The following is a 26,306-nucleotide window of genomic DNA, read 5'->3' on the forward strand; positions in this document are numbered from 1 at the left end:
ATAGGATCACCAAAATAAGCATTAAATAGAAGGGGTGGAAATTGTAGACAAAGATATGGTTGCCTGCCATTTCAGCAAAGGATATTGCAGTCATCTCAGCCCTACAGCCACCCCCAACTGGTGAGTGCTAAGGGAGCTCAGGATGGAGACAGATAGGCTGCCCCCTCAGCCACAGCAGCGGCCCACGTCAGTGCAGCCTGAGGGGATTCAGGAATGGAAGAACAGGATGCTGGCCCTAGATAGCTAAGGTGCATTTCAAAGGAATGATTTCAATGAGCCCTGATTCTGGCATCTTGTACAGAGAAAAGCGCTAAACTCATTAACCTGAGAGGTCTGGTTTTCTTTAATTAACAGTAATCTTTTGATGTCCTGACCACCTAGTTTCTGTTGCAAAAACTCCTATACATCCTGGCTCTTCCCTTGCCACTTCGGAGCAGTCCCTCAGGGCTATCTGAGAGGCTGTCTTCTGGGCTTAAGTCTGTTGAATAAAAACATAATTCTCAACTTTTAGGCTGTGAAATAAAATTCATATTTTATGCAAGACAAGAAAAACTTAAACAAAAAATTTTCTCTGCCTTTTGGCCTCCTCTCCCTGCCTAGAGTGCATCGTGTATCTGCCTTATGTCTCGACCAAACCTCCCCCATTGTCAGACATACCTGCTCAACCATAAAGAGCAACATTTTCCTACCATCAACAAGGCAACCCCTTAAAAGATAACATTCCTCTTGATCTTGTAAGGCGCCACGATGACATTTAGGTCTGGATTGTGTAAACTGTCAATAATACGTCATTTAATGTAGAGCCCCCTGCTTCAAAAAACTTATAACTCTGACATCTAACAGGTGGAACAGTTCTCAGAGCTTTCTGAGATGCTGTTTCTGGGTTATAATCCTCAAATTTGGCTTGAATAAAATTGTCCACTTCTTTCATAGATTGACTATTGATTAATTTTTGTCGACAAGGTTGTGCATTTTTTTTCAGTCGACAGTTTTGGTGACTGACGAAGGGGCCTAGAGCAGACTTCTCTCCTTCACCTGAACTCTATGAGGATCTGGAATCTGGACCAGCAGAGGCCTCTGGCGCCCATCCACCTCCTCGGAGAATCCAGACAAATTCGGGTGAATCTCTCCTGGTTCTTGGAGCTCCTGATCATTGGTTGAAGATCCTGAGTTTTATTAGGTGGTGTCTAACAGGTACCTGGCTCTGCATTTGAAAGATACTAGGAGAGCCCAGTTGAAAGACACTGGGATTTGCTCAGTCAAAAGATGCTGAGCAGTCTGGGCTGAGTGGTCAAGGAGGAGGCTGACCTGATGTTTTCCCTCAAATCAGCTGCCTATACGAGAACGTGTTGGGATAAAAGTGAAAATATTACATGAGAGCTTTTAGCTCCGAAGAAGGGACATCTCCTCCTGGCCGAGAACGGCTTTCTCAGGCAACTGAGAAACTTGCGGGAGTGGTGGAGGCAAGTCCTCACACTGTGCAGTGGTCCCACGGGGATGCAACAGGGAAGAGCCAATTTTGACTCCATGTTGGATCTGTTTCTTTGACTTTAGCCTCTGCTTTTCATTGCTTTCGTTCTTATAATCATACATCATGGCCTCTCTCAGGGAACCCTGCCCACCTGTGAACGGCTGCAAGAAAGAAGAAATGAACACTTCCCCTCCCCAAGGCTGGCCATTTCAGGAGATGTTTTGCAAGACTGATGGCCCTTCTTGCTTTATTTCCTCCCCGCCTCTCCCTCTCTATTCTGCCTTTTTACTTTACTTCCCTCTCTGATTCTATAAAAGAAATTGGCATCCAGACTCTGATAAGATGGTTTTTTGGGGACCCTAGTCCGCCATTTTCTCGGTCTGCCGCCTTCCCGGATAAAATCATATTCCTTGCCTCAGCGCCTCGTCTCCCGATTTATTGGCCAGTTGTGCGGCGAGCAGAGTGAGCTTGGACTCGGTAACAAATTTGGCTGAGCCAGCTGGGAGCCTTGCTGCTCGTGGCTAGCAGGTCCCCGTTGGGGAATATCGGGGCGAGGCTCTAGCAGCTGCCAGGATCATTTGTCCTGAGGATCTTCCCTTCAAAGTTCCCTGAAGCAGCACCGGCTACCCCAGCACTTGGCAGTGGAAGCAAGGAACCGACAAACGTCTACGAGTCGACGGACTCGATTTTGGAGGGTAAGTCGCTCTGGCGTGCACACAGGGAACATATTCCCCCCTCTGTTTGGGCTTTTCCTTTATGGGACAAGCCAATTTGGTTGGGGTACCCTGTTGGAGAGGGGAATTGTTGTTGGACTCTACCTGATTTTGGGAACTGGTCCGTTGGGAACTAGTTCATTGGTTTCGTAGGGTAAGTCTACCTGATTTGGGAACTAGTTCGTTGGTTTTGGTGTTGGTTTTGTTTTGGTTTTGTGTGCATCGATGCTAGAATTTGTGCCTTTTGTGTTGGAATTTGTCTGCGCCTTTTGTGTTTTGGTGTTATTAAACTTATAAAAATGGGAAATACTCCATCTATCCCGAGAGAGAGCCCTTTGAGGCGTATATTAGATAAATGGGCAAAACATAGCCGTGAGCCTATGACTAAGAAAGACATGATATACTCTTGTAATAGGGTGTGGACCCGATATATGTTAGGATCAGAAGAACGGTGGCCCCTGAATGGCTCACTCAATTATACCATCGCGCCGTTAGAAGTGTTTTGCAAAAGAGCAGGGAAAAGAGATGAGATTCCGTATGTAGAAGCATTTATGTTATTGCATCAGGAGGAAAAGGAGTCAGAGGGCTGCCACCTTACGGTACAGCGATCTGAAAGAAAACCTAAGAAGGAACCTATTCTACAGGGGGAAAAGGGAGAAAATGAGAGTGGGGACATGTTATTTCAAAACTTAACCCCCCCCCCTCCAGCCTATCCAGCTCCCCCAGTGGCTGAGCAGGCTGCACCAGCAGGTGTTCCACCTGCACCCCCCCACCCCCATGCTGCCAACATATTCACCGCCTCCTTGTTCCCCTACCCATGGGGATCAAAGAGCAGTTTCTATAGTAACCCCTGGAGCACAGGAACCTGGTTTAGCATCACCATCTAAGACCTGATAGAGCACCCAATTTGGACCGGGAGCCACTTCTGCAGCAGGGCAATTTCCCTTGTGTTGATATCCTGTAAGAGGCCAGGGGACTCCCTTAGACTTGAGGCGTCCAATTCTAATTCCCCATCAGGAGCCCCGGGTAACTTTGGCAGTGGGGAACAAGTTGATTGACTTTCTAATAGATATGGGTGCCACATATTCTGTGGTAAACACCAAGGTGGCACAGAAAACTTCTCAGCCTATCCCGGTCAAGGGAGTTTCTGGAGAAATACAAAACCGTTCATTCTTACAACCTCAGAATGCCAACTAGGGGACCTCACCCTACAGGGCCATGGATCCCGAACATATGTGGATCCCTCCTCCCCCAAGGTACAGGACCTTTTGGCTATGCATTTCATGGCCCAGTCTGCCCCAGACATCAGGAGCAAAATTCAGAAAGCAACTGCTGGTCCTCAGTCTCCAATGAACGATTTGTTACAATTGGCTTATTCGGTTTTCAATAATAGGGATACGGCCGAAAAGGCTAAACGTACCCAGAGAAATATGAAAAAGGCCCGAAAGATTGTAATGGCTTTGTCTGCTGAGAGACCAACAAAGGGGAAACAAAGTCATCCTAGGAGAAACTTGCCTGTATCTTTGAGATGCAAATGTCCTATCTGGTCTTCTCAGGAACCCTTAACTCTGCCATCTTTTTAAAATGCAAATTTTGAAAAAGAGGGTAAAGTAATTTAGAACCTGTTTCCATAAATATTAGTAAAAAGGGTTTAGCCATCTAGACAAGTGAGCTTGATTTGCTCCATCTGCCAGAAACCCAATTTTAATCCAACCTGTTTTGTAAATTGATGGGTTTTTACATTGCTGTACCCGACTCAGGGCTGAAATTTTGAAATAAGAGCTATGATGTCTCTCTGTTTGTTTGTATGTGTCTTTGTATAACATTGCTGAGGTTAATCTGTAAATGATCTCTATTTAACTGGCTTAAAGAAAAGTAAGTGCTTACAAACCAAACAATTCTAAATACAAGAGAAATTAAGATAAATGAGTTTTCAGGTTCACGTGAACTGGGAAATATTTAGTATTAAATTAATACCTGGTATTAATGTTTGTTTGTTGATCTAATTAATATAGACATGTCTTTAGAGCCATCAACATTAAGTATAATACTTTCACTGCACCTAGGTTTAGTAGAAGTTAAATAAAATCTTGTTATACCTGTTGCAAATTTGTCAGCAAGAGAAATAACTTGATATGATGAAACGTTAAAGTAAATGGAAACGAGATAAGAGCTTTTAGGTAAACTCTATAAATAATTATGTTCTAAAAATCATCTAAAATAGTTTCTCCAGATTTTGGTAACTATTACTTATCTCTTGGTTTTCACTAGAAATTAAGGTTTTTAAGAGTCGGGGATTCTAATTTAAATATATAATTAAAGCTATTGAAAATAATAAAACATTTCAGTATGGTAGAATGTGTGCTTTCAGTTAAGAAGGTATGAGGAATGGAATTACATTTTACTGAGAAATTTTTTTTTTGCGGTACGCGGGCCTCTCACTGTTGCGGCCTCTCCCGTTGCGGAGCACAGGCTCTGGACGCCCAGGCTCAGCAGCCATGGCTCACGGGCCCAGCCGCTCCGCGGCATGTGGGATCTTCCCAGACCAGGGCACAAACCCGTGTCCCCTGCATCGGCAGGCAGACTCTAAACCACTGCGCCACCAGGAAAGCCCTGAGAAAGTTTTATACAAGGTCAGGATTAACTAAATTTAGATGGAAGTTAACTAAGTAAATGGATTCTGTTAAGTAAGCTAATACAAGACGAATTTGATCTCTCTCTGTTAGAAGTGATCCTTTTTGATAACAGTTTATATGAGTCTCTGTGCCCTTAGGTGATCCGTATTTGTTTTCTTTTAATCGTTTTGTGACTTCGGTTAGATGAATAAGTATTGTTTCACAGTGACCTATGATCCTGTTGTGTTTTAAAACATTTTTGATATTTTTAACAAACTTCCCAAATATCAAAATCTGACTAAAGCCTTTTAGCCTCCAGCTGAGTCTGGGCTACTTCGAAACAGCATCTCTGAGACATCTCAGAGAGGAATGTCAAACTAAGTTTATTTGGTATGTTAAATTACTTCAAAAACATTGTCAAGTGATTGGAGATGAACCTTAGGTTATAGAATATTTAATATAGATATTCCAAAATTTATATGGAATCCCTAACAGCTTATATGATGTCCTGATATGTTATCAATCATAATTCTAGTTATTCTAAAATGTTATATGTCACAGAAATATCCGTTTCCTGCTATTTGCATTGTACTCAAATCTTTAACCATGCTATTTTAAGTTTTGTCCTGATGCTTTAACAAAATGAAGATTTTCAAGAAGACTCATAAAAAGGAACTTTTTGACAAATGTAAGTTCCTGATAGCCTTCAGATAATATCACTGGATTGGGTGACAAATGACAAAACTAATGGAAAACCTGATAACCTCAACCGGATCAACAAGAATTAATCAATGAACTAGTAAATATGGGACTGAATGAACTGGTAAATATGATTTATAACTTTATGACTTTAGGAAATATACTGGCTTTAACCTTTGTTTTTCAGAAAAAAACCTTTTCTCTTATGCTATGACCTACAACAAGTTGATAAAGTATGCCTTTGTAAACAAAGATGAAACATTTATCTTTTTCTCTCTACCTGGTTGATCCTGCCAGTAGCATATGCTTATCTCAAAGATTAAGCCATGCATGTCTAAGTATGCATGGTCAGTACAGTGAAACTGTGGATGGCTCATTAAATCAGTTATGGTTCCTTTGGTCACTCGTTATCGGAACTGGAATTACAACTAGTTATACTAATCGTTTTTTTTTTTTTTTTTTTTTTTTTTTTTTGCGGTACGCGGGCCTCTCACTGTTGTGGCCTCTCCCGTTGCGGAGCACAGGCTCCGGACGCGCAGGCTCAGCGGCCATGGTTCACGGGCCCAGCCGCTCCGCGGCATGTGGGATCTTCCCGGACCGCGGAACGAACCCGTGTCCCCTGCATCGGCAGGCGGACTCTCAACCACTGCGCCACCAGGGAAGCCCTATATTAATCGGTTTAATTTGTTCTTTGTTTCCAAATTGTTTGTGCTTTGTGTGTCCCTGCTGCGCTATGTCTTTGTCAATGTTACTAGCTGCATTACTTATATCCTGTCTATTTCATAAGATTGTTGTCTCTTACAGTGCCTAGTGTGTAACCAGGCCCCCAGCAAAACTTCTCACATTTATAACATAAAATAGTTGTAATAGTGTGATTCTACGTATGGGAAGAAGCAACAAGGGAAAATGTCTCCTGATCATAACTAGATAGAGGATCGAGAGAATCTTTCATTATCAATAGGGCCTAATCCAAAAATTAGCACCTGGAGTGGCATATCAACAATTTTTGCCTGACCTGGGATGAGCCTCCCAGGACTGTGGGACAAAATTTGATCAAGACATGTCTCCCAAATATTGGTCACATTCCTGACCAAGAGGAAAGGATCAGTCACCAGAGACTGCAGACCTCCAATGTCAGCCGGTGAACCCTGAGGAAACTCAGGAAGAAGAATACCTGCCATCTAGCAGGCATCAGATTGCAGCCATTTCCTATAGTGAGCCATGAAGAAACTCAGAATGTGAAAATACAGGATACAGACCCCAGATAGCTATGGTACATAACAAAGCAATGATTTCAGTGAGCCCAGACACTTGCATCTTCTCATACATAGAAAAACGCTAAATTTTTAAACTAGAGATGTGGCCTCCCAGGCTTGAAGACCTCAAAATTCCCGATAACTCTCAACTTTCTAGGTTGTGAATATTTTTTAAGTCTACAGGTGTAAAGCAGACACTTCCAAAGAGGAACAAAAGAAGACAAATCTCATCATTTGGAACACTGGCACCAATGGCGGACACTCCCAGAAAGATCCATCTGACAGAGCAGTTAGAATGGTTGTCACCCCTTTTTCCACAAGATTGTGGAATGCACATTCACAGTGGGGAACTGTAACAGGGAAGAGCCAATTTTGACTCCATGTTGGATCTGTTTCTTTGACTTCAGCCTTTGCTTTTTGTTGCTTTTGTTATTATAATCGTACATCATGGCCTGCCTCAGGGAACCCTGCCCACCTGTGAATGGCTGCAAGAAAGAAGAAATTAACAACACATCCCCTCCCCGAGGCTGGCCATTCCAGGAGATGTTTTGCAAGACTGATGGCCCTTTTTACTTTACTTCCCTCTCTGATTCTATAAAAGGAACTGGCATCCAGACCCCATAAGATGGTTTTTTGGAGACACTGGTCCAACATCTTCTCGGGCTGCCAACCTTCCGAATAAAGTCCTATTGTTGCCTCAGCACCTCGTCTCCTGATTTATTGGCCTGTCGTGCGGCGAGCAGAGCGAGCTTGGACTTGCTAGCAGGGAAACCAACTCATTTTAATTAAACAACTTTCTCTGCATGAAAAAGAACCGGCCATTCTGTGATCTGAGCACCCACAGTGCTCGGGAGGGAGAGCCCGAGACATGAAAAGGAGTTGAAATAACTCTAGGGAAGAAACCTAGAGGCATGAAGCTCATAAGCAGCACATTGGCCCACCACACAATTTCACCAGTAACTTTTATCCTCAAGAAATTCAGCTTTAAAGTGGGAAATAGAGTCTCTCAAACAGAAAAACAAGGGGCATCAGAAAGCCAAACTCCAGCTAACACCCCAGCCAGATTCATGTCTTATACTTGCAAGTACCTAATTAATTGGGAAAATTATATTAAAGGAGATCTCAACCTAAAATGGCCAATATGGGGCTCTTTTATTGTGTATTCAGTTAAGTTAAAAAAAAAGCCGGCTTGATAAAACATCTTTTCAGAATTCTGACCTTAAAAAAACAAAAGCTTGGGGCTTCCCTGGTGGCGCAGTGGTTGAGAGTCCGCCTGCCGATGCAGGGGACACGGGTTCGTGCCCCGGTCTGGGAAGATTCCACATGCCGCAGAGCAGCTAGGCCCGTAAACCATGGCCGCTGAGCCAGCGCGTCCGGAGCCTGTGCTCCGCAACGAGAGAGGCCACAACAGTGAGAGGCCCGCGTACCGCAAAAAAAAAAAAAAAAACCCAAAAAACAAACAAAAAACCCCACAAAAGCTCTTCTAGGGGGAACTTGCATTTCTCTTCCTGTGTCTGAGGTGTAAATCTTCTACCTGATCTTCTTAGGTGTTTTTTGTGTGTGTGTGTGTTTTCAAAAATTGGTCTCTGCCATCTGGAAGGTGCACATATGATACACATCTGGCAATCAAGTAGACTGGGATTCTGAGCCGTCTTCTGTCTGACTGTGCCGACTCTCAGCAGCTTTTGCCGTCTTAACCTTTGTTGCATCAGCCTGTACAGTGAAGATCTTTACTTTCTTAGACTGTTTTGGGGAGTAAACTTTCTAGATCTTGTGAAGGCTACATCCTTCACACTTTCTTATGGGGATGCCTCTTGCGTCTTATTGGTTTGAGTCCACTATTTACATATATCTCATTGATGGCCAGATTATGGATCCTTTAAATTGGAGGAACTTCTAAATTGATCAATTTTTAGAGAACACTCATTATAAAGCGCTGTTTTATTGGTACCTTTGGGGGTGGGGGAAACAAAGTAGAAGGTGGAAAAAGATATATAATGGTTAACCTAAGAACTCCTTTAATTTCAAACAGACAAAAACTGGTCTGGGAAGCCTTATTTCTGGTCTCTGATTCCCCTCAATGGGTCTAACGGATGCTAATAAAAACATTAGAATAACTGAGAGGCTATCTTCCGGGCTTAATTCTGCCAAATAAAACATAATTCTCAACTTTTAGGCTGTGCATTTTTTTTCAGTCCACAAAATGAAAAGTAAATGAAATTTCCCAGAATATAGACCAAAAAGACAGAGACTGAAAATGAGAGAGAAAAGGACTGGAAATACAGGGAATCAGCCCAGGAGGTCCAGCAGGTCTGGGTTGCAGGAAAAGAGAACAGAGAAAGTGGAGGGGATGGAATGATCATAGATGGAAGTTTCCCAGAGCTGGAGAGAGACAGTGTTCAGATTGAAAGGTGCCAAAGGCAGCTCATCTCACTGCCCCTCCCTGGCCCTTCTCTCTTGGATAACTGAGAGGACAGAAGGTAACCTCTTAGCCTGAGAGACTACCAGGCTGTCTAGGGATCTCCATCACACACCACAGTCCCCCAAACCCAGAGGGACAGCTCCCGTGGGTAGGAGAGGAGGGGGGAGAATCACAAAGTACCTGAAAGCTTGTGGTGGAATGAGGTCTCTGAGGGAGAGAATGCGTAGTGAGAGAACGGGCAGGGGAAGGAGAGAGAAAGCATTAGGATGCATAGACTCTCCAATGTGCTGTGTTTGTCGGTGGAGAAGTCATAGTTTGGAAAGCAGCAGCAGGGAAAAGGAAGCATGCCAGGCCTTTCGCCCTGAGTTCTGTGGGAAATAGGAGATGAGCACCCTCCCCTGAAAGGGCCACAGCATCTGTGTTCTCAGATGAGAGCCACAGTCTCCGTGGAGTACGGAAGTGAAGAGAGCCTTCTGGGCGGTGACTGAGGGTGTACACTTGTTGGCCGTGGAACCAGGATTCCAGAGAGCACGGAGGGAATGGCAGAGAGGGAGGGCATCGGAGAGGAACTTGGGCTGGGGCTGGGGAGAAGCAGCACAGAGCAGCTTGGGGATGAGTGGACAGAGCTTGGTTTTGGGAAGTGACAAAAGATAGAGGTGAGAGGCCTGGTTGCTTCCAGCTAGAACTTTGGGGAAAAGACTTGTCTGTGTGGATACAGTTAGAAAAATGGAAACTGAAGCCAAAAGACGTTTGCCGTTTGCGGACAATCAGTTCTCTGTGAACTTAGCTTAAAGCATCAAAGAGAATATCAATGATGCACTGCTTCTGGTCTTTGAGAAAGCTCAGGCACAGGCCTGAGAAGGTTGTGAGGGTCAGAGATGACAGATGTCATTAAAAAAGTACGTCACCATGCTGGGAACCAGAACACAAGAACCTCAACCTTAAGTGATTTCTTGTTTTTCTCTATATAATTGGTAAATTTTTTCTTTCTTCTTTAAAATGCAGTATATAATGTTGAGAATCTGGGAGGAAAGACAACAAGTTGCTGGTGGAGGTATAAGTGAAGACAAACTTCAAACTTTCTGGATGGCAACGAATATCAAAAGCTGTAGACTTTGTATAGGTATGATTCAATAAGCTCATTTCTGGGAATTTATTTTAAGGAAATAAATATGGATGGTCCCAAAGATGGAATTATAAGGATTTTAACAGCAGCATTGTTTATAGTAGCAAAAAATACAGAAAGTCAAATGACCAACAATAGGATGATACTTGAATAAATGACAGTTTTTCTATAATGCTACACAACCATTGCAAATATTGATGATGAAGTGTATTTAAACATGTGATAGATGCTAACAAAATATGAAGAGCTTTGTACACCAATAATGCCATTTTTATAAACAATATATGAACGACCAAAGGAAATGTTAACAGCAGTGATTTCAGTTGATGGGGTTATAGGTCATTTTCACTTTTTCTTTGGCATTATCTATAGTTTCTTTTTTTTTCTTCAGATTTCTAGTCTGAATGTATATTACTTTAAGGAAAACAAAATCCCATAAATGATCAAAAGCAATGCATGCAAAGTTCCTGGTATATATCACGTGCTGGATTGCTGATGACTGAGTAGGTGCTGGTCACTGTCCACCCTGTTCCCTCTGCCCCTCGTATCCTCCCACCTGACCTGGCACTTCAGCCAGCCCCAACTGCTTTGCATATGTTGTGATCTCTCTCAGAGTCTGTGGTTTTGCAAACGCTTTTGCTGTTGCCTAGAATGCTTTCCTTGCCAATGCCTGGTCCTCAACTTTCCTTGTTCTATGAGCCCAAGCATCCCCTCTTCTGGAAGTCCCCTAGCTGTACAGGAGCAGGTAGGTCCACTCTTAACCTTGGGATCCCACAGTACTGTTTGCGCTCCTGATATAGCACTTCCTTCCTCTGTCATTTGGCATTTTTGTGGCTACCTATCCATCTCCCTCCCTGCTCTGAAAACAATGACGCTGTGTTTTACACATCTGTATATCCCCAGGGCTTCAGATATTATGGATCCTCAGAATATGTTTGCTGAAAGAATGAATTAATTATCTATGAGGAGGCCCACATTTGGAAGTGATGGGTCCTGGGACAAGCCCAAGTTTCGGGTAGGACCCAAGCCACCTGTCCCCTCTTTCCCACCTGCTTCTCACCTTGACAGAGAGGAATGGCCTCGCTCCACAGGTGGTAGCCCTGGGGGTGCCGGGTGCAAATGGCCATGCTGTGTCCCACCAACCGGTAGCCGGCGTTGCAGCCAAAGTGGATGGAGCCTCCAGGCTGGGTGCTGGTCTGGCCCAGAAGGAAGCCATGGAGTGGAGCCCTCGGCAGGCTGCAGTAGGGAGCTGGACAACAAGATGAGGGTCAGGGGACCACACACAGCGGGAAGACAGAGGTGGTCCTTCATGCAGGCCCCGCCCCCTTGCTTCTCCCTCTCTTTCCCTATCTTCACCACTGCCAGGTCCAGTGCTAGTGAGGAAGTTGATACTGAAAAGCAGCCAGTTTAGGAAAGTCAAAGAAAAGAAAAGAAAAGAAAGGAAAAGAAAGGAAAGGAAAGGAAAGGAAAAGAGAAGGGAAGGATAAGAAAGGACAAAAAGGAAAGGAAAGAGAAGAAAACAGAAGAAAAAACCAGCTCCATGAAGCACTGGGTCCCCTTTGCACCTGGAGGCAGCACTAGCTGTGCAGCCGAGTTCAGGCTCTCGAATCCCACCATGTCCCAAAGGGACACAGAAAACAGAGCGCAATGGGGTTGGTTCCAGAAGGGCGTGACCGCAGGGGCGAGGCCTCTGGAGTCAGGGCTGTGCTCAAGTCCCATTTCCCACCTTTCCGCAGTTCTGTGACTTAGGACAAATCACTGAGGCGCTTTCAGTTCCACTTTCCTCACCTGTGTGTTGCGATTGGCAATGCCTCCCTCATAGGTTTTGGGACAATTTAAATGGGACCGTGTCTGTAAAACCCCCAGCCCAGTGCAGGGCACTCAGTGCTCAGTAAATGATTCCTGTCTTGCTTTCTGCTGTGTGTGGAGGATGGGGAGAGAGAGAGCTGTGGCAACCCAGGGCATCAAATCCACAGTCCTAATTCCCCCTCGACATCTGGCTTCAACTTAGTTCATTCATTGATTCAACAGACAGATAGCAAGTGTCTATTATATGCCAGGTGCTGTTCTAAGTGCTGGGAATACAACAGTGCAGAGAACAGACAAAAACCCCAGCCTTAGGGAACTTGGCAATAAAAACCTCTGCCAGGGATGCTCGGGGGAAGTTCTGTGAGGCTGGGAAAGAGGGATGACCAAAGGAGCACAGAGAGCAAGCCCGTTCATCTGCTCTAAGAGTCCCTGGCATGGGATCAAGGTAGGATGAAGATGACAGGACCCTTCCGGCATCCTCCCCATAGTATGGTCCTCTGGCCTCTTATGTGATCACATCCCTCTGCTGGTGAAATTGATGTTTTAAATACCTCCTTTCCAAGCCAGAAATGCTTCCTTACTTCTGCTTTGCCACCTGTGTCCTGTTTATGTGGTATCTACAAGTCTACCTCGGTCAAGAACAAGAATCTCAGTTATAAAATATACTTAGTCACAGTGATAGAGGCATGTGCAAAGTACACGACTGCTGTATTTCCATTAAGGACTCATTGTTTCACCATGTAATTAATTCACTTTCTATGTGGCGTATGTATTGTAATTATAACTGACTCATTACCCACAAATAGGTGATTAATCTTTAAAAACATCAAGGGAAGCACAACTCCTTAATGGCTTTTAGTTCAGAGTTTAGCAACTAGCATAGTGAAATGCTGCTAAATTGCTTTATTTCTCTTTTGTGTTAGTACCTTCTAGGAACTCAGCCTGAACCTCCCTGACAGATGGCTTAAGGTTTCTTTTCCATCATGAGGAAACCGAGGCCTGAAGAGGTTGAGTGACAGAGCCGACTGCCGACCCTGGAGGGCATGAAGGTACCCTCCTTCTTGTGTGCGTGGGGGAAAGGAATTTGGGGTCCACTTTGCAGAGGAAATGGACGCTGAGATAGTAAAGCTCCTTCTCCTCCCAGGCTCCCCTCAGCTTCATCTGGTTGGTCCCCCCCACCCCCAAAGCCATACCTAAGAGTTTCTTAAGACTTTGATAGCCCGCTAAGTTTGGGTTGGTCTTCCAAGTCGGCAGCCCATGAGAAGAGATGGACTGAGACAAGGGGCAACTCAGGCTATAATATGTATATCTGACATCCCTTCTAACCAATATTCTTTGAAAATTTGTCCAACGTTTGTTTGGAACTCAAGCTAAATGCAGCCAGGGGAAAGAGTGCTGCAGGGGGACTGGTGGAACTTGCCATGGTCTTAAGTAATTCATTTCTGCTCCCAAGCTCACAGAGCCAGCCAGCAGTTCAATGGACCCACTGCCCTGCAAAATGGGCAGCAAGCAGCTTTTTAAAATTTCTTTCCAGCGACAGACAGTAATCCCCGTGATGGGAGTTCAGATAACTTTGATTTTCTCCATCTCATTTTATTTCCAAGGATATTTTTGTGCTCCTTGTAGATGGCTGGCTGTTCAGCTATCTGGTTGGACTGGCCCTCAATCTGACTCTGCCTATGAGATACGGCTTGCAGAGCAGAAGAGAAGCTCCTGGACTTGGAATATAACCCATCATTTGCTGCTTGTCTAATATTTGCCAGTTGGGGACCCACATCTTAGGGTTTTTTGGTTTAAAGGACCTTTTATTAGCATTTCAACGGTGTTAGGGACAGGACCACCTATAGGCCTTATCAGGTCATATACAATAAACTTATCCAAAAGACACAGGCTAGCAGTATGAGCAGAAAGAGGGAAGAGCTTAAAAGTGGGGAGAGGTATAGAAAAAGGGGAGGTGGGAAAATGTCAAGGACACTGTGCAGCTAGAGGTGAGAGTGCCTACGAGGAGGACCAAGGCTGCCAGTCCCCAGGCCTGTGGAGGAGCTCGGCCAGGCACGAGGATATGGCCCATGGCTTATTCTTCTGGGTGAGAAACGTAAGGGGCTCAGGGGTTGTGGCCCTTCTCATGAGTCTTTATGTTTTACTCACCTGAATACCGAATCTTAAAGCCCTTCCGATTGTAGGCATGGTCAGACGACCAGCGCAGGAACACAGAGTTGCTTGAGCTGGTGACAATCAGGGGAGCTGAGTAATTCCCACTGAGGGCTTTCAGCAGAGGACTTTGTCCTGAGGGACCTGGGAGGAGAGTGTGGGCACAGGATTACAGACTCTCACAGCTATCAGAGATACTAGATGTGATGCCTTTAATGTAACCACCTCTGATTTTCCCCTCCTCAAGTGAAGACGTGAAGATTTGGGATGGTAACTCAGCACCATCACTGGTCCATCTGCTCCTCTCTCAGTATCCATAGGCTTTGCTCTAGGTGCTCTCCCCTCCTGAGCCCTAAAGCAGGGATCCAAGAAGTCCCTGACAACACATAGCAGTTGGCAGGTGAGACGACATCTATTTGCCATCTTGGGACTTGCCCACAGTCAAGCAGCGGGTTAAAAGAAGAGCTGGTTTTCAACCTGGGAACATTTTCTATCTCACCATCCTACTTGTGCATACTAAAAACAGTTCAGTCCTTGCCACATAGAAAAAATATTTATGAATGAATAGATAGCAATAAAGCTAGAGGAAAACATCATCATGTCTCAATGTCATAAATACCATAGCTCCCCAATGGTCCCTTCCAAGGCTCTTCCAGAAAGCCTCCCTGTTCTTTCTCTCCTCCTTAGATGCCTGGAAGTGCATCCTAAGGGTGCTGATTCAAGGGAGGCAGAGTACAAAGCTAGATAATCCAAAACACAGGATTTATTACCCTGGAAAGAGCCCTGAGTGATGGTTCTCATATGCCGCTGAGACAGCTCTTGGGAGCTTGGCAAAAGTAATAGACCACATTAAACAAAGGAGAGCCATCAGAACTGCTGTGACAAACTATGAAGGAAGGGGTCAAATGGCTCAGAGGAATGGCATGCTGGGATAGGTCTGCTGTATTAGACCAGGACACCCACCAGCTGACCGTGACCTTTGGGAGGATCTGGGGGACACACCAGTTTCTAAAGCAATAAGGAATGCACTGCTGAGGGGGTGAGGACGAACATCATCAACAACCTGAGAATTGGCTGTCCTCTGTAGGCGGACACTGATGGGAGGAGAGGCTGTCACCAAGCTGGGCTTCCTAGTATTGATGGGGAGGAAAGGAGCCTAAATAACAGGCCAGGCATAAGCACTGGTTGGCATAATTACTAAAACGGGCAGCAAGGTTGGGATGGCAGCCAGGAGGGCCTGACCTGCAGGATCTATGGAGATGGCTGACACAACATGATATTCCTAAGGGCAAGATAGATGGGCAGCCAAAAAAAATGAACACATGAACAAAACAGATCATGAATATACAACCAAAAGGATGTAGAAAGTTCCAATCCCTGGAGTAATTTGGAGACTTGAGCCAGGTTTCGTTTCTTACTCCAGAATACTTTGGCTGAAGGAGGGGCTGGGTCCTTATGAAAAAGGACCCTGCAAAATAACACCAGTTGGATATGGTAGTGATTCCCGAGTCTTTATCCCAGAAGACCCACCACTATTAATTCAGGTGACTGAATATTGGGGAAAAGGGAATGTCTGGATATTTGGAAGACTTTTGTATACAGAGTGTGTGAATTAATGCTGATACCTGGGACCCCAAGCACTATCATGGCTCCTTTGTTACAACAGTGTTATATGAGGGATGGGATTGGTAAGAAATGGAGTCTTGTCCCCAAAACTTAACCCAGTAGCAGCCTCAACTGCAGTAGCTATGCCAGATGTAGTATATTCATTAGAGCAGATTATCATAGCTTTGGTTATATGAAATGCAGTTATTGATCTAGCAATGCATTCTTTTCTATACCTACCAGAAAGGAGGATTGTAAGCAATTTGCATTTACATGAGAGAAACAACAGTATACATCCATGGTCTTGCTCCATAGCTATGTTAATTCTCCTGCTCTGTCATAATGTAGTATGAAGGGATGTGGACCATCTGGACACCTTGCAGAATACAGCATATTGATTTACTGTATCAATGACATTGTATTAATTGGATCTTCTGTGCCAGAAGGGACAATTAGTGTAGATGTCTTTGCAAGACACATGCTCCAAAGGGTAAGAGAGGAACCCTACAAAGAGTCAGGTGAATTTTTTAGGGTCCTGTGGTCTGGGGCATGCTGAGACATATTCTCCAAATTAAAGCAGGTTATTGCACCTTTCCCCTCCTACCACCAAGAAAGAAGCACAGTGTTTGGTAGACCTCTTTGGGTTTTTGAAGCAGCATACTCTTCACTTGGGAGTACTGCTATGGTTTATTGGTTGACATTCAAGGGGCTAGCTTTGAGTGGTGGCTAGATTAAAGAAAGGGTGCTGTAGCAGGTCTAGGCTGTAACATAAGCAGCCCTGCTCATACAACTCATCAGCTTCCATGGTACTGGAGTTTCTGTGGTAGGGAAAGACCTTGTGTGGAGCATCTGGAAAGTCCTAATTGGGAGGTTGCATCATAGACTCCTGGGATTTTGAAGCCAGTCTGTGCTATCTGTAGCAGGGCACAATTTGATTTACTTACCATCAAAGATCTCAAACTCATCATACTGCTTCTCACTGAGAAAGTATTCCACTGTGAGGGTGATGTTATATTCGGGCTCCACTCTCACCAGCCAAGAGCAGGTCTGGAACTGGGGATAGCTTCCCGGGTAGCTCTGACTCAGGATCACACCTGTGGAGTCTGTCAGAAGCTCATTCGTTGGGCAGTGCACTTGGAGAAAGAAAGAGAAATACCAGGTACATGGGATGGAGATGGAACGAGTGCCAACACATTGGCTTTTCCCTGGTGAAGAAGATAACCATTGGAAAACCAGATGGTATTTGAGCACATTCAAGCAAGACTCCAATACCCATCATTTTACTGCTCCATGGCATAAGCTGGTCTCAGATTCTGTGTCAATGTTATTATATTGCTGAAACTCAGGTTTGGTCAGTTGGTTGGAATCACTTCTTAGCTCAGATATGGGCTTTGGAGCAGGTGGGGATGACACATACATACAGATAACTGTAAGGCAACCTCAAATCCAAGAGCTAAATGAGTTTGATTTGTACAAAGAGAGTATAGGGCAGAGGTAAGCCCATGGGATTTTGAGTCAAACACACCTGGATTTATAGTCCACCTCTGTCACTTACTACCTGTGAGGTCTTGAACAAATTATTTCCTTTCTGTGCAATAGCTTCACCATCTCCAACCCAAAAAGATGACACCTACCTTACAGGGCTGTTGTATTACACAAAATGTTACATAATTATATATTATTTTATATAATTATATATTAAGATTATATATTATAATATAATATATTATCATATTATACTAAATAATATATGTATGGCATGCCTCCATAAATTATAGAGATGATGATGATAATTACACCAGGAACAGAAGGAAACAGCAGAGCGTGGCTGTGACCTGATTAGTAGTACTAAGATATCCAGAAAGAAATTGAAGGTGAGACAAATAAATGGAAAGATATTCTGTGTTCATGGGTTGGAAGAATTACTATTATTAAAATGTCCATACTACCTAAAGCAATCTACAGATTCAATGCAATCCTTATCAAAATACCCATGGCATTTTTCACAGAACTAGAACAAATAACTTCAAACTTTGTATGGAAGCACAAAAGACCCTGAATAGCCAAAGCAATCTTGAGAAAGAACAACAAAGCTGGAGTTATCATGCTTCCTGACTTCAAACTATACTACAAAGCTACAGTAATCAAAACAGTATAGTACTGGCACCAAAAGTGACACATAGATCAATGGAACAGAATAGAGAGAAATAAGTCCACATATATATGGGCAACTAATCTGTCATAAAAGAAGCAAGAATATACAATGGGGAAAAGACAGTCTCTTCAAGAAGTGGTGTTGGGAAAACTGGACAGCTACGTGTAAAAGAATAAAACTAGACTATTTTCTCACATCATATACAAAAATAAACTCAAACTGGATTAAAGACTTAAATCTAAGACATGAAACCATAAAACTCCTAGAAGAAAACATAGGTAGTATACTCTTTGAAATCAGTCTTAGCAATATTTTTTTAGATCTGTCTCCTCAGGCAAGGGCAACAAAAGCAAAAATAAGCAAATGGGACCATATCAAACTAAAAAGTTTTGGCACAGCAAGGGAAACCATCAACAAAAATGAAAAGGCAGGCATTTCCTCTTGGTTAGTAAGCTGAAAGTCTTTAACATTTAGATATGATTCCTGGTGACTTTGCCTGAGTTCCCAGAGCCGTGTGGCTGACAGGGACTTGGTGCTCTGGCCCAGTGTCAGGCCTGATCCTCTGAGGTGGGAGAGCCGAGTTCAGGACATTGGACCACCAGAGACCTCGTGGCCCCACATAATATCAATCAGCGAGAGCTCTCCCAGAGATCTCCATCTCAATGCTAAGACGTAGATCCCCCCAACAGCCAGCAAGCGCCAGTGTTGGATGCCCCATGCCAAACAACTAACAAGACAGGAACACAAACCCACCCATTAGCACACAGGCTGTCTAAAGTCATACTAAGTTCACAGACACGCCAAAACACACCACCAGATGTGGCCCTGCCCATGAGAAAGAAAAGATCCAACCCCACCCACCAGAAGACAGGCAGCAGTCCCCTCCACCAGGAAGCCTACACAAGCCACTGAACCAAACTCACCCACTGGGGGCAGACACCAAAAACAACAGGAACTATGAACCTGCAGCCTGCAAAAAGGAGACCCCAAACATAGTAAGTTAAACAAAATGAGAAGACAGATAAATATGCAGCAGATGAAGGAGCAAGGTAAAAACCCACCAGGCGAAACAAATGAAGAGGAAATGGGCATTCTGCCTGAGAAAGAATTCAGAATAATGATAGTAAAGGTGATCCAAAATCTTGGAAATAGAATGGAGAAAATACAAGAAACGTTTAACAAGGACCTAGAAGAACTAAAGAGCAAACAAACAATGATGAACAGCACAATAAATGAACTTAAAAGTTCTCTAGAAGGGATCAATAGCAGAATAACTGAGGGAGAAGAAAGGATAAGTGACCTGGAAGATAAAATAGTGGAAATAACTACTGCAGAGCAGAATAAAGAAAAAAGAATGAAAAGAATTGAGGACAGTCTCAGAGACCTCTGGGACAACATTAAATGCACCAACGTTTGAATTATAGGGGTTGTAGAAGAAGAAGAGAAAGAGAAAGGGTCTGAGAAAATATTTGAAGAGATTATAGTTGAAAACTTCCCTAATATGGGAAAGGAAATAGTCAATCAAGTCCAGGAAGTGCAGAGAGTCCCATACAGGATAAATCCAAGGAGAAACATGCCAAGACACATATTAATCAAACTAACAAAAATTAAATACAAGGAAAAAATATTAAAAGCAGCAAGGGAAAAGCAACAAATAACACACAAGGGAATCCCCATAAGGTTAACAGCTGATCTTTCAGCAGAAACTCTGCAAGCCAGAAGGGAGTGGCAGGATATATTTAAAGTGATGAAAGGGAAAAAACTACAACCTAGATTACTCCACCCAGCAAGGATCTCATTCAGATTTGATGGAGAAATTAAAACCCTTACAGACAAACAACAGTTAAGAGAATTCAGCACCACAAAACCAGCTTTACTACAAATGCTAAAGGAACTTCTCTAGGCAGGAAACACAAGAGAAGAAAAGACCTACAAAAAGAAACCCAAAACAATTATGAAAATGGTAATAGGAACATACATATCGATAAGTATCTTAAATGTAAATGTATTAAATGATCCAACCAAAAGACATAGACTGGCTGAATGGATACAAAAACAAGACCCATATATATGTTGTCTACAAGAAACCCACTTCAGACCTAGGGACACATATAGACTGAAAGTGAGGGGATGGAAAAAGATACTCCACATACGGAAATCAAAAGAAAGTTGGAGGAGCAATTCTCATTACAAGAGACAAAGAAGGACATACAAGAGACAAAGAAGGACATAACATAATGATCAAGGGATCAATCCAAGAAGAAGTATAACGATTGTAAATATTTATGCACCCAACGTAGGAGCACCTCAATACATAAGGCATTTAAATGTTAACAGCCATAAAAGGGGAAATTGACAGTAACACAATAATAGTAGTGGACTTTAACACTCCACTTTCACCAATGGACAGATCATCCAAAATGAAAATAAATAAGGAAACACCAGCTTTAAATGACCCGTTAAACAAGATGGACTTAATTGATATTTATAGGACATTCCATCCAAAAACAACAGAATACACTTTCTTCTCAAGTGCTCATGGAATATCCTCCAGGATAGATCATATCTTGAGTCACAAATCAAACCTTGGCAAATTTAAGAAAACTGAAATTGTATCAAGTATCTTTTCCAACCACACATCTATGAGATTAGATATCAATTACAGGAAAAAACTGTAAAAAATACAAACATATGGAGACTAAACAATATGCTACTAAATAACCAAGAGATCACTGAAGAAATCAAAGAGGAAATCAAAAAATACCTAGAAACAAATGACAATGAAAACACGATGATCCAAAACCTATGGGATGCAGCAAAAGCAGTTCTAAGAGGGAAGTTTTCAGCAATACAATCCTATCAAAAGAAACAAGAAACATCTCAAATAAACAACCTAAACTTACACCTAAAGCAATTAGAGAAAGAAGAACAAAAATCCCCCAATGTTATCAGAAGGAAAGAAATCATAAACATCAAATCAGAAATAAATGAAAAAGAAATGAAGGAGATGATAGAAAAGATCAATAAAACTAAAAGCTGGTTCTTTGAGAAGATAAACAAAATTGATAAACCATTAGCCAGACTCATCAAGAAAAAAAGGGAGAAGACTCAAATCAATAGAATTAGAAATGAAAAAGGAGAAGTAACAACTGACACTGCAGAAATACAAAGGATCATGAGAGATTACTACAAGCAACTCTATGCCAATAAAATGGACCACCTGGAAGAAATGGACAAAGTCTTAGAAAAGCACAACCATCCTAGAATGAACCAGGAAAAATAGAAAATATAAACAGACCAGTCACACGCACTGAAATTGAGACTGTGATTAAAAATCTTGCAACGAAAAAAGCCCAGAACCAGATGGGTTCACAGGCGAATTCTATCAAATATTTAGAGAAGAGCTAACACCTATCTTCTCAAAGTCTTCCAAAATATAGCAGAGGGAGGAACACTCCCAAACTCATTTTATGAGGCCACCATCACCCTAACTCCAAAACCAGACAAAGATGTCACAAAAAAAGAAAACTACAGGCCAATATCACTGATGAACATAGATGCAAAAATCCTCAACAAAATACTAGCAAACAGAATCCAACAGCACATTAAAAGGAACATACACCATGATCAAGTGGGGTTTACCCCAGGAATGCAAGCATTCTTCAATATATGCAAATCAATCAATGTGATACACCATATTAACAAATTGAAGGTTAAAAACCATATGGTCATCTCAATAGATGCAGGAAAAGCTTTTGACAAAATTCAACAGCCATTTATGATAAAAACTCTCCAGAAAGTGGGCATAGAGAGAACCTACCTCAACATAATAAAGGCCATATATGACAAACCCACAGTTTTCAGTGAAAAACTGAAACCATTTTTTCTAAGATCAGGAACAAGACAATGTTGCCCACTGTCACCGCTATTATTCAATATAGTTTTGGAAGTTTTTTAGCCACAGCAGTTAGCAAGGAAAAAGGAATAAAAGGAATCAAAATCAGAAAAGAAGACATAAAACTGTCAGCGTTTGCAGATGACATGATACTATACATAGAGAATCCTAAAGATGCTACCAGAAAACTACAGGAGCTAATCAATGAATTTGGTAAAATAGCAGGATACAAAATTAATGCACAGAAATCTCTTGCATTCCTATACACTAATGATGAAAAATCTGAAAGAGAAATTAAAGAAACACTCCCATTTACCACTGCAACGAAAAGAATAAGATACCTAGGAATAAACCTACCTATGGAGACAAAAGACCTGTAGGCAGAAAACTATAAGACACTGACAAAAGAAATTAAAGATGATACAAACAGATGGAGAGATATACCATATTCTTGGATTGGAAAAATCAACATTGTGAAAATGACTATACTACCCAAAGCAATCTATAGATTCAATGCAATCCCTGTCAAACTACCAATGGCATTTTTCACAGAACTAGAACAAAAAAGTTCACAATTTGTATGGAAACACAAAAGACCCCGAATAGCAAAGCAATCTTGAGAACGAAAAATGGAGCTGGAGGAATCAGGCTCCCTGACTTCAGACTATACTACAAAGCTACAGTAATCAAGACAGTATGGTACTGGCACAAAAACAGAAATATAGATCAATGGAACAGAATAGAAAGCCCAGAGATAAACCCACACACATATGGTCACCTTATGTTTGATAAAGGAGGCAAGAATATACAATGGAGAAAAGACAGCCTCTTCAATAAGTGGTGCTGGGAAAACTGGACAGCTACTTGTAAAAGAATGAAATTAGAACACTCGCTAACACCATACACAAAAATAAACTCAAAATGGATTAAAGACCTAAATGTAAGTTCAGACACTATAAAACTCTTAAAGGAAAACATAGGCAGAACTCGCTATGACATAAATCACAGCAAGATCCTTTTTGACCTACCTCCTAAAGAAACGGAAATAAAAACAAAAATAACCAAATGGAACCTAATGAAACTTAAAAGATTTTGCACAGCAAAGGAACCCATAAAGAAGACGAAAAGACAATGCTCAGAATGGGAGAAAATATTTGCAAATGAAGCAACTGACAAAGGATTAATCTCCAGAATATACCAGCAGCTCATGCAGCTCAATATCAAAAAAAAAAAAAAAACCCAGTCCGAAAATGGGCAGAAGCCCTAAACAGACATTTCTCCAAAGATGATATACAGATTTCAAACAAACACATGAAAGGATGCTCAACATCACTAATCATCAGAGAAATGTAAATCAAAACTACAGTGAGGTATCACCTCACACCAGTCAGAATGGCCATCATTAAAAAATCTACAAACAATAAATGCTGGAGAGGGTGTGGAGAAACGGGAACCCTCTTGCACTGTTGGTGGGAATGTTAATTGATACAGCCACTATGCAGAACAGTATGGAGGTTCCTTAAAAAACTAAAAATAGAAGTACCATATGACCCAGCAATCCCACTATTGGGTATATACCCTGAGTAAACCATAATTCAAAAAGAGTTATGTACCCCAATGTTCATTGCAGCACTGTTTAAAATAGCCAGAACATGGAAGCAACCTATGTGTCCATCGACAGATGAATGGATAAAGAAGATGTGGCACATATATACAATGGAATGTTACTCAGCCATAAAAAGAAATGAAATTGAGTTATTTGTAGTGAGGTGGATGGACCTAGAGTCTGTCTTACAGAGTGAAGTAAGTCAGAAAGAGAAAACAAATACCGTATGCTAACACATATATATGGAATCTAAAAAAATAATGGTTCTGACAAAGCTAGAAGTAGGACAGGAATAAAGATGCAGACATAGAGAATGGACTTGTGGACAAGTGGAAGGGGGATGGTAAGCTGGGATGAACTGAGAGAGTAGTATTGACATATATACACTACCAAATGTAAAATAGATAACTAGTGGGAAGCAGCTGCATCGCACAGGGAGAACAGCTTGTTGCTTTGTGACCACTTAGAGGGGTGGGATAGGGAGTGTGGGAGGGAGATGCAAGAGGGATGGGATATGGGGATACATGTATACATATAGCTGATTCAGTTTGTTGTACAGCATAAACTAACACAACATTGTAAAGCAATTATAATCCAATAAAGATGTTAAAAAATAATGAAACGGCAACCTACTGAATGGGTGAAGATATTTACAAATGGTATACCTGATAAGGGTTAATATCCAAAATATGTAAAGTACTCATACAACTTAATATCAGAAAAAACAAACAATCTGATTAAAAATGGGCAGAGGACCTGAACAGACATTTTTCCAAAGAAGACATACAGATGGCCAATAGGCACATGAAAAGATGCTCAACATCACTAATTATTAGAGAAATGCAAATCAAAACCACAGTGAGATATCACCTCACAGTTGTCAGGATGGCAATCATCAAAAAGACAAGAAATAACAAGTGTTGGTGAGGATGTGAAGAAAAGGGAACCCTTGTGCAGTGTTGGTGAGAATGTAAATTGGTGCAGCCACTATGGAAAACAGCCTGGAGTTCCCTCAGAAAATTAAAAATAGAACTACCATATGATCCAGCAATTCCACTCCTGGGTATTTATCTGAAGAAAATGAAAACACTAATTTGAAAAGACATATGCATCCCAATGTTCATTGCAGCATTATTTACAATAACCAAGATATAGAAGCAACCTTAGTGTCCATCGATAGGTGAATGGATAAAGAAGATGTGGTATATATACACAATGGAATATTACTCAGCCATAAAGAAGAATGAAATCTTGCCAATTGCAACAACATGGATGGACCTGGAGGGTATTATGCTAAGTGAAATAAATCAGACAGTTAAAGAAAAATACTGTATGATTTCACTTACATATGAAATCTGAAAAGCAAAACAAACTAACAAATATAACAAAACAGAAACAGACTTACAAATACAGAGAACAAAGTGGTGGTTGCCAGAGAACAGAGGTATGGGGAGTTGGGAAAACAGCTGAAGGTGATTAAGAGTTACAAACTGCCAGTTAGGAAATAGAGAAGGCACAGGGATGTGATATACAGCATGGGGAATACAGTCAATAATATTATAATAGCAGTATGGTGCATAATCTATAAAAAGATCAAACCACTATGCTGTGTACCTGAAACTAATGTAATATTGTAAGTCAACTATAATTTGATTAAAAGAAAAGATACCTAAAGATAAACATATCACCCTAAGGAAGACGGTCAGTGTGGGACTTAGAAGAAATGGAGAAGCAACATTGGAATTATATAAGAATGGCTTCTAAGGAGGCAACCAGCCTGGCTTTTGAAATGTTCCAGATTTCACTAACCTGACAGCTAGCACAGGTCACTGAGGTGTGGTGATAATTAAGTTCCCCAGGACTTATGGTCTGCTCCTTCCAGTAGCAGATCTCTTCAAGCTTTTTACCTTCTACTTGAATCTGCCTCCATCAGAGGGAAACAGGCATGCTCTCTCAAATGAGATGGGTCCATAGGTTTGCCTTTTTGTGTGCAACATTATCAGATTTAGGCATTAGTGTTTACAAGTTTTTTTGTTTTTTGTTTTTCCTATGCTTGAGATATCTGGCCTTTGAAGATTTAGTAGTATTCTTCCGTGAAACCATCTAGTCTTGATGTTTTTGGTGGGGCTTCCTCTGAAAACATTCTCCCCACCTTTTTAAAGAGAATATTGAAAGTATAAATTTTCTCTCTCTACTGGTGTCAATTTTATTAAATTATAGCTTCCTAGAAATTCATTCATATCACTAATTTTTTGGCATAGATACGTACAAAATAGTCTCATAATTTAAAAATTTCCTTGGTTCAATGGTTATATTCCACTCTTCCTTTTTTATTTTTGTAAACTCCTGCTTTTTCCCTTTGTTTAACTTACCTAATGGTTTGATTATTTTGCTACTCTTTATTTCAGGTACTTCTTTTTACTTTACCAGTAAGCCTGTTTTTCTGCTTATAACTCATGAATTTCTTTTTAAAATTCAAAAACTTAGAGATATAATTTATGTACAATAAAATGCACATATATTTTAGGTACACAATTTAATGAGTTTTGGCTAATGTATATATCTGTGTGACCACTACCACAGTCAGGATATAGATTATTTCCATTGCCCCAGAAAGTTCTCTTATGCCCCTTTGCAATCAGTATGACCTGCCCCAATGCTCCAGGAAATCAGTGATGCTATTTCTATAAGCATTAGTTTTGCGTACCAGAGCTTCATGTAGTTGGAATCATATATGCATTATTTTTGTGTCTGGTTTCTTTTGCTAAACATAATTTTTGTAA

The 26,306-nt window shown here is 41.8% G+C and overlaps 1 protein-coding gene across 2 annotated transcripts in view; it reads right to left on the reverse strand.

The window, feature by feature from the left end:
* Window positions 1-26,306, reverse strand: part of CSMD2 (CUB and Sushi multiple domains 2) — a 660,274-nt gene that overhangs the window by 58,465 nt on the left and 575,503 nt on the right. For both annotated transcript variants that reach the window (XM_060081981.1, XM_060081974.1), the window contains exons 47-49: window positions 16,812-17,000; window positions 14,260-14,406; window positions 11,363-11,551 (exon numbers count right to left, since the gene is read on the reverse strand). In XM_060081981.1, coding sequence (XP_059937964.1) covers window positions 11,363-11,551; window positions 14,260-14,406; window positions 16,812-17,000 — 525 coding nt within the window. The remainder of the gene's footprint in view (window positions 1-11,362; window positions 11,552-14,259; window positions 14,407-16,811; window positions 17,001-26,306) is intronic.

The sequence above is a fragment of the Mesoplodon densirostris genome, chromosome 2, assembly GCF_025265405.1.
Source record: "Mesoplodon densirostris isolate mMesDen1 chromosome 2, mMesDen1 primary haplotype, whole genome shotgun sequence".
NCBI lineage: Eukaryota > Metazoa > Chordata > Mammalia > Artiodactyla > Ziphiidae > Mesoplodon > Mesoplodon densirostris.